This window comes from Serinus canaria, chromosome Z (assembly GCF_022539315.1).
Source record: "Serinus canaria isolate serCan28SL12 chromosome Z, serCan2020, whole genome shotgun sequence".
Taxonomy (NCBI): domain Eukaryota; kingdom Metazoa; phylum Chordata; class Aves; order Passeriformes; family Fringillidae; genus Serinus; species Serinus canaria.
This window is the reverse complement of record NC_066343.1, coordinates 74,219,597-74,228,937: the sequence shown is the minus strand read 5'-3', so window position 1 is coordinate 74,228,937 and position 9,341 is coordinate 74,219,597. Positions and strand designations below refer to the sequence as shown.

Below are 9,341 nucleotides of genomic sequence, written 5' to 3'. Positions count from 1 at the left end.
CCTTTTCTATCCTCTTTCTTACAGCCTGTAAGTTCTTATCTCCAAAATGTGCCCTCCTCTGTCAAATTTGGCTGATATTAGTCCCTGGTTTAAAAAAGTTTCTGCGTGAATAGTGAGTGACACTCAGTCTGACTGCATAAGCCTCATTTCTGCTCACTGGAAAAAAAGAAAGAAAGCAAGCATAAAAACAGCGGAGAAGCTTCAAAGTGACTGCAGTCAATAAATGAATCTTTTACCCTATGTGACAAAAAATATCTATTAAAAAAAACGTGAAGCAAGTGCTTTTTCTCAAAATCCATTTTGAGAAAAACAATGTGTGCTCTGCAGATGTTCCAAAATGCAGGATCGGGGGAGGACCAGTGCCCTGAGGTGAATCTTGGCACTAAAAGCATCCTGGCAGGGAGGGATGCTGCGGCTCTGCTGACACTCCATCGGGCTGTGATGTCCTGCCATGACTGATGCTGCTCTGAGCACCTGCAAAGGCAGGAAAAACACTCATCTGCCTGTGCCTGGCTAGCACAGGGATGGACAGAGCAGGGATGCAGGGAGAGATGGAAAACTCAGCATCCACCACAAGAGCTTTCCAGAAGTGTGTGTTTCATTGCAGAGCTGCGGTCAGGGTGTGAGAAACTGCTGATCTCAAAAGAAGGGGGAAAAGCTGGGAGAGAAAACTGTCCACCACCTCAGCACAGCCTTCATCCACACCCATGGTCTCCTCTTCCTTTAGAGACCTCTGCAGACATCACAGCCAGGACCCTGAAAACTTCACCTGGTTCACCTACACACTCACAAGGATAAAACATGTATGTGGCAAGAAAAATACAGAAATCATTTCCCAGAGCACCCCTTGAGGCTCCATGTCCTCCTGTAAAACCTCCTGCTGCAAAAATTACTGCTGCAAGTTCCTGATAACCAGCCCAGCTTCCTGAGCCAAAGGAAAATAAAATCAAAGACACCTCCTTGGTGATCATCTGGCTGGGAAGACCCTGGATCAATGATATGCCCTGATTTAAGGGAATACAATTCCCGTGGGTTCAGGCATACACTCCTCTCTCCTCTTGCTGTGCAAAGCAAACACCTTCTTAAACATAAAACATTGTTATTAACCTCCAGCTGACAATCACAGCACAACCACAACCCTTCCTGCTTCCTTTTCTTCTCTTGCTGAGACTCACAACATGGTATTTTTGATGACATGTTATTAAAATGCTCCCTGGCTTCACTGCAGTTGGACATGGCGCCCAGGAGTCCTCTAGCCCCAGGGAATTTGCTTCTGGATGGGTAATACAGGGAAGCATGAAGCATCCAAAAACAAACCAGTATTAGCCTGGAGAAAAGGATGCTCAGAAGGGACATTCTCTCTCTCTAAAATTCCCTGACAGGAGGGTACAGGCAGGTAGGGGCCAGACATTTCTTCCAGGTAATAAGCAACATGACAAGAGGAAATGGGCTCAAGCTGCACCAGGGGAGGTTGAAATTGGGTATTGGGAAAAAGTTATCCACTGGATGGGTGGTCAGGCACTGGCACAAGCTGCCAGGGCAGTGGTGGAGTCCCCATTCTCAGAAACGCTCAAAAAGCATGTGGATGTGGCACTTGAGGACACAGTTTAATAGTGAGCATGTTAGTGCTACTGGATTGATGACTGGATTTGGAAAACACTCTTAGAAGTATTTTCCAACCTTAGTGATTCTGATTCCACAATTTGCAGGCTACTGCTTTGGGCTGGCTGGACCTAGACTACACCATACACCTGCCAGTGACTGGAGCACACACTTCTATGCAGGATGAAAAAATCCTTTAAAATGTACTCCAGTTTAACTCCTGCAAAACTCCTAACTAACAAACACCAAGGAGTGCTTCTGCAGACACTGCCATCCTTCAAGGCCACCTGCAGAAGCCGGTGGCTCCGAAATGACATCCCCATGGACCACATATGAGGAGGAGCAGCTCACAGCCACAGCCATAGGTGAGCCCAGCGTCTGCAAAGCTGCCCCAGCCCCAGGCTCACCCAAGGCTGCTCCATCCAAAACCAGCTCCATCTTGCTCACAAAACTTTGGCTTCACAAGAGAGGTTCTCAAAGCTGGGGACAGCCAAGACCCCTGAAACATCCGCAGTGCACTTCTGTTTAACTCAAAAGCACTGTGGTAGCACAGACTTGTGAGATTTAATCAAATTATGTGAAAAACTCAGGGTCACGACTGCTATTTCATGGAAACACAGAATCCCAGAATGGTTTGGGTTGGAAGGAATCTTAAAGACCATCTAGTTCCACCCCCTGCCATGGGCAGGGACACCCTCCACTAGCCAAGGCTGCTCCAAGCCCCGTCCAACCTGGCCTTGGGCACTTTCAGGGATCCAGGGGCAGCCACAGATGCTCTGGACACCCTGAGCCAGGGCCTCAGCACCCTCACCAAGAAGAGTTTTCTCCTAACATCCAATCCAAATCTACCACCTTTCAGCTTAAAGCCATTCCCCCTTGCCTTATCACTGCTTGACCTGGCAGCAGACCATCTCAACACTAATTTGGGGGTTCATGGGGTGTGATCCCCAAAGTATGGTATGGTACAGCTGATGTCAGGGATGCTCCTGTGCCACGGCCTCCCAAGACACCCTTCCCATGCCAACCCAACTACTTGTGTCCCAAGCCAGCAGCCACCCAACACAACTGGCAACAGCTTGGTTGTGAACACCAGCTTCTCCCAAGGTCCTGGTGAATTCCAGCCAAGCAACGGAGCTCCTCCACGATTTCAAGAGTTCAAATGCATTTTTCAGAACTAATTATGAACCCTGCTAATTGTTCTGCATCGCAGGTGCCTGGGCAAGCAAGCTGGTGGCAGCTGTGTCTCCCAGTAGCTTCTGCTCTGGTACAGGGCAGGCTGCAGTGGTGGTGAAGCCTCTCCAGGATGGAACTGCCTGTACAAACCAGTCCCAGAGAGCTAAGCCTGCTCCCAAAAGAGGGAGAAGTTGGTTGTTTTGGTTTTTTTTTTATTTATTTTTTTTATTTTTATTAAGGCCAATTGCAGTGGGCTGGAATCCAGGCATTCACCAAAGCAGATCTCTCACTCTCCTCCACAGCTGGACAGGAGAGAGAAAATAGAGCAAAAGGGTCATGAGTTGAGTTAAGGATTGTGAGAGATCCCTCACCAAATCCCATCGTGGGCAAAACAGACTTGAATTTGCATTAATTGAATCTATTGACAACATAAAAAGAGCAGATCATGACAAGTAAAATAAATGTGAAAAACACCTTACCCTCACCCCTTCCTCCTTCCCAGCTCTACCTCCTTCCTCAGTGGTGCAGGGAGACAGGAATGAGGGTTATGACCAGTTCAGAACAAGATGTTCCTGCCACTGCTCAGGGAGAGAAGTCAGAGGGGGAGAAGTCAGAGTCCTTCCCCTGCTCCAGTGTGGGTCCCTCCCACAGGAGACAGTTTTACATGAACTTCTCCAGTGTGAGTCCATCCCATGGGCAACAATTCTTCACTGCTGCAACGTGGGGTGCAGTCCTACAAGGACAGGCTGCTCCAGCATGGATCGCCCCCCAGGGTCACAAGTCCTTTCAGGACACCTGCCCTAGCATGAATTCCTATTTCCACAGATCAGCATATCCCTGCCAGGACCCTATTCTAGCATGGGCTTCCCAGGCAATCACAGCCTCTCTCAGGCATCCCCCTGCTCTGGGCTCCTCCAGGGGCTGCAGGTGCATCTCTGCATCCCTATGCCCTCCATGGGCTGCAGGGGAATCTCAGCTCTGGTGCCTGGAGCAGCTCCTGCCCCTCCTCCTGGCCTGAGCTATGTGTCTGCAGAGTTTCTCCTCTCACATGTTCTCACCCCACTCTTCTCTGGCCACAATTACAAATGCCAGTGACTGTCAATCATTTTATTTTCTTCTTAAATCTGTTATCCCAGAGACGTCACAATCATTCCTGATGGGCTTGTCCTTGGGGTCTGTCCTGGAGCTGGCTGGTGTTGGCTCTGCTGGACATGGGAGAAGCTCCTGGCAGCTCCTCACAGAAGACACCCTGGTAGCCCCCCCACTACTAAAACCTGGCTATGCAAACTCAACAGACCCATTCAAATCAGAGGTAAGAAATGAGATTTTTATGGGTAGTCACATGCATCCTCAAGTCACCCAGGCATAATGTGACACCAGGGGATGGGGACACCACAGAGCCACCCACCCCTGCTCCCCATCCCAGGGACAGCCCCACCACATCCATGTTACCCCACCCATATCCCTTCCCATCCTGGTGGAAATACAGATGTTTTTCCACCACCACCCCACCCCCTGCACAGATGCAGCCAGGCTGGGGAAGGAGATGAAGCTGAGCTCTGCCACGGAGGAGACGCCCTCGATAAATGTCTGCATGTTATGAAATACACCTGCAGGTTCCTGGCCGACAGGTGTGGCAGGACTGGTCCTGCAGAGATAGCAGAGGCAGAAGATTGGTTCTGTCACCACAGGTTCTCCCACCACCTCAGAAACCAAGTTCTTCTTCTCCTGGACCACAACTGCTACATGCCTGGGGGACAGGGAGGCTGAGGGTTGTGTGTGCAGGACAGGAGACAGGAGCAGTGGCCTTTCTGGAGTGAGCACTAGATTACCCCACGCCAACCTGGGGTGCCTAAAATCTCAGTGTCCCATAAACTGTCTGAGAGGACTCTCCAAGAGCTAACTTGAAGCAGCAAAGTCTCAAATCTATTCATTTTCCATCATAAGTTTTCTGCAATCCATCCATGACAGAGACACCACCTCCCATTCCTGGCCACTAGTGAGGTACCTCTACACTTCAGAATGACAATGACAATGCAAAATCCAGCAAGCCAAGACTGACCATGGCACAGCTCTAGGCAGACGTGAAAGAAACACAACCTCTCATTTCAGCAGGGAAGCTTAAATGCATAAAAGTTTTAGGAACATCCAATGTTGCTCCCATTTCAGTCTGAACTGAGGAGGAAATGCATTTCTCTCAGGATCAACAGCAAGGCATCTACCTTGTAAGTGAATATATATATATATATCTGTATGTGTGCAAAAGTGTACATAAATAAATAAAAATAAAATAGCTGGGGTCTCAAACAAACAAGATGATTGGTTGGCGACGGTAGCCCTTCATTTCAGAGGACACAGTAATCTGCTAATTATCCTCAAGTGGCACAACTGCCCCTTCTCCAGGAGTTTCACAACATCCCGAGGCATTTATGGAAATTACTCAACCAGAAGGTTCAACACTTCCAATCTTCTGTTGTCCTTTCCCCAACCTGATTGTAGCCCAAACAGAACAGCAAACTGTTAGCTCTGAAACTTAACAATAGCCTAACATAAATGTCTTAACACTTCTGCCAAAGTGAAAAACAGTGAAATCATTGATGATACTTAATTTCTCCATCAGAACATAAAGGAAGAATGTTAAATGTGTCTCAGACAGCTCTTGACAAAGCTGCCCCCAGCTTCCAAAGAAAACACAGGGTCTTGCTACACTTTTAGCTACAGCTCCTCAAAAATACACAGGACCCCAAAGACTCAACTGAGCAGTAAGAACATGAAATTAAATTAGGTTCAGAAGGGTTTTCTTGCTGCTTTGCAGAAACCTGTGGGCAAAATCTCAACCAGTGAGAACTACCACAAATTCACACCCTTCCTGCTGAGGAAAAACCAAGCAGGAACAAGGATGGCTGCAAGGAGAAATGGGAGAGAGAGACACAAATTGGGAAAGAAGGGGAGAGTCAACACAGCAAAATTTGTCCTCAGCAAGAGATCAGAGGAGAATGAACACAACCACCCAGTTCACCCCAACATGGGGTACTCCAGAGAGCACAAAGAGTATTGTTATCCTCATTCAACATCAAGTGCTGAAGAAGAGACTTCTGGAGATAAAGCCCAGCATGCCACCATCTTCCCTTCCACAGTCTGGATGCAGGGCTAACATCCATCAAGTATGTTTCCATGCCTTGCATTCCATTTTTTCATGGCTCTCCAGAACCTCCACAGACCATTCCCATGCCATTTGTGGATCAGGCTGACTCGCCTATAGGAACAAATGTGCCAAACCCAGCCCGTCAGGTACTTCAGCCCTCTTCCAAATGGCATCACAAAGGTAGAGCTGGAGTTCAGTTCATCTCCACAAATTCTCTCCAGTCTTTCATCCAGCTAGGTGCTGGGCTTCACCCCCCAGACCACCTGAGACAGGTTGCTTCCCTGCATCACCTTCACCTGCAGCAGCATCCAACTGCTGCTCCTTTGCTTTAAAAGCAACCTGAGATCTAATAAATGAAAAACAAAAAAAAAAAAAAAAAAAAAAAAAGCACAACCTGAGCTTCCCAAAACAGCCACTGCTTGTCTGTGCCAAAGATAACACACTCAGTGCAGGGCAACCACAGCCTACAAACCTTACCCAAGGCTTGAGGGGATAAAATGCAGCACAAGGTTTTGCTCTTGAACCTTGGGTTCAGCAATGGCAGAGAAAAGCCTTTATGAGCCTCACAGGGAAAAATAACATTGGTGGACGCAACAGAATGGCTTTTTCCACTCACTGGAGACAAGGTGTGAATATTTGCTAGTCAAGGTCACATAAATCATAAGCAGAGTAGGAAGTTTCCTTCTCCATCCTGTGTGGTGCTCCCCTGCCACAATGTGGATGCTCAGATTATGGTCCACCATCAAAAAGCCTTTCTAGGTTAGGTAGAGAAGATCATTTAATCATCAGATTAAATGATCTGATCTAATTTTGTCATCTTTGCTCTGAAAGAAGCAACCTGGAAGCTCAGTCTATCTTGTGCTTCCTCCCATCTCTTCAATTTCTCTTAAAGAGGATGTGATTTTAAGCTTCACCCCATACCTGCCTGAGTGGTGGAGAAAGAGCAGGGTGGAATACCGGAGAAGGAATGAATGTGGCACCCATGGGCACGTGGAAATGGCCCATTTGAGAGGCACCCAGGTTCTGGGGCACTGAGGAACAGCATCTGCCCCTTTCCAACCTAATGGCATTGCTGCTTCATCCACTGTGGGATCTCACGGGTGGGAATCTCACCCTTTCCAGCGAAGCCTGACCCAGGGAATAGCCTCGGGAGGTGAACCTTAGTCTCATTCTATGGAAAAACTACTCCAAGGACTGACTTTTGAGGCACGGGGAGGCCAGTGACACCCAACAACTGTGCCTCCAGCGTTCAGCATTTCTGGGGGCAGCTGCGGCAAAAAACATCTCACGACTGCCGGCTGCTCCGCTGCCACAGCATCTGTTGTCCCCTACTGACACCCACCACGGCCCCTGAGACCACGTGCAGCCAGAGTGACTCTGCAGGAAAACGATAACCGTAAAATGACAACAAAACCGGGTCTCTGGCGAGCCCTCGCTCGCTACACCTGGACCCAGCCCGGGGGCCGCTCCTCCCGCGGGGTGGGCGCTGCTCCCAGCCGGGACCATCCCGCGGGAGCCGCGGCCATCCCCGCGGGGATGCTCCGCGGGCACCTTTGTGCGGCGGTGCCGCTGTGCGGGCTCCGCCGCCGGCTCTGCCGCCACGGGGACGGCCATGGCCGCGGCTGCTGCGGCGGGGACGCGAAAGGCTCCCTGTGCTTCTGCCCATGGGGGGCTCGCCCGGGGTGGGGCTGGGGGGCAGCACTGCCCGTCTCCGGCCAAACGGAACGGCCGGGAAGCTTCCAGAGGCCGGGAGCACACCCGAACCCAGCCCCGGAGCTCTCCGCGGGGAGCGCCGCATCCCGGGGGGGCTCCACGGCCACGCACGGGCTGTCACCGAGCGGGGGGGATCCCCCCGGGGCGAGGCCGCCGCGACACCGCCAGCACCGAGACCTGCCCAGAAGCCGGCTCCATCGGCGGCACGACCCCCACCGCCCCGCGGGGTTCGCGTCTTTCTGAGGGAGACAAAAGCCGGGATGCGCTCCCCCCGCCGCCCCCCTTCGCTCCCCCCCGGCAGGTGCTGTGTCACGTTCTCCCCGGGCTGCGCTTACCGTGCGGGGCCAGGCGCGGTCAGTGCCCCGCTGAGGGGGTCATGGGCGCGGCGCGGGGTGCGGGGGGCACGGGGGGCTCCGGGGGCGCCGCCCGGGAGGACGCTCCGGCTCCGGCTCCGGCTCGGCAGAGGGACGGGCCGGGGCGGCGGGCAGTGACGCGACGCGCTCCGCCCGCGGCCCGCGCCGGCCCTGACGGGAGATGTAGTCCGGGGCTGCGGCCTGCCCTCCGCGGGGGGGCCGCACGGCGGGGATCTGACGGGGACACCCCGAGTGCCGCACCCCAGTGCCTCCGACAGGAATCCCCCCAGACCCCGCAACCTCGGGATCCGGCAGAGACCCCACCCGGACCCTCCCACCCCCGGGATCTGACCTCCCGCCTCTCGCGCCGCCGGGGCTCCGAAGGAGAGTCCCCCACCCCGCAACCAGGGCTTTGACAGCGACCGCCTGGACCCTGCAATCCCGAAAAGTGACAGGGATTCGGGAGTCCCGCACCACGGGGATCTGACAGGGACACCCCCGATCCGGGACTCCGGATTCTGACAGGGACCCCCCTCACCCCTCACTCCGTGGGGATCTGATACGGATCTGCTGGTCCCGCACCCCGGGCCCTCACAGAGATCCCCCGCATCCATGCCTTCGGGGGCCTGACAGGGACCTCCGGATCCCACAGCCCCGGGATGTGACCAGGGACCCCCGGGTCCTGCACGCCGGGGATCTGGCAGGAAACTCCCAGATGCCCAAACCCTGGCACCCTCAGCCACCGAGTCCCAAACCCTGTGGGGCTGGTGAGAGACCAGCCGGGCTCAGAGCAGCCTTTGGGGTGGTATTACCCGACCCAACACAGCGCCAGGGGCAAACACTGACTTGCATGTTCTCACCTGCATCCATCGGGATTCAGTTCAGAGCTGCAATCGTCTCCTCACGACCTAGCAGCATCCAGCTGGGCTTCAAGGAGCGGGGGATTAAGCGGGGCTGAAGAGAAGGAGACTGCAAGTCTTTCACAGAAACACAGAATGCTTTGGGTGGGATGGATCTCAGGATCATTCAGTCCCACCCCCTGCCATGGGCAGGGACAACTTCCACTGTCCCAGGCTGCTCCAAGCCCCATCCAGCCTGGCCTTGGACACTCCCAGGGATCCAGGTACAGCTACAGCTGCTCTGGGCACCCTGGGCCAGGGCCTGCCCACCCTCCCAGCCAGCAATTCCTCATTCCCAAGATCCCATCTGTGCCTTCCCTCTGGCCCTGGGAAGCCATTCCCTGGCTGCTGTCCCTCCATGCCTTGTGCCCAGTGCCTGTGCAGCTCTCCTGGAGCCCCTGGAGGCCCTGGCAGGGGCTCTGAGGTGTCCCTGGAGCCTTCTCTTGTGCAGGGGAA

General features: G+C 53.1%; 1 protein-coding gene across 5 annotated transcripts in view; it reads right to left on the bottom strand.

Annotated features, from left to right (window-relative positions):
• Positions 1-9,010, bottom strand: part of CTIF (cap binding complex dependent translation initiation factor) — a 135,519-nt gene extending 126,509 nt beyond the window's left edge. For 2 of the 5 annotated variants that reach the window (XM_050986718.1, XM_050986719.1), the window contains exon 1: positions 8,847-9,010. In XM_050986718.1, coding sequence (XP_050842675.1) covers positions 8,847-8,852 — 6 coding nt within the window. In that variant the 5' untranslated portion in view covers positions 8,853-9,010. Of the gene's footprint in view, positions 1-3,254; positions 3,349-7,968; positions 8,040-8,846 lie in introns of those variants that run through there. The other 3 variants (XM_050986722.1, XM_050986720.1, XM_050986721.1) reach the window with 3 other exon arrangements.
• Between the last annotated feature and the right edge of the window lie 331 nt (positions 9,011-9,341).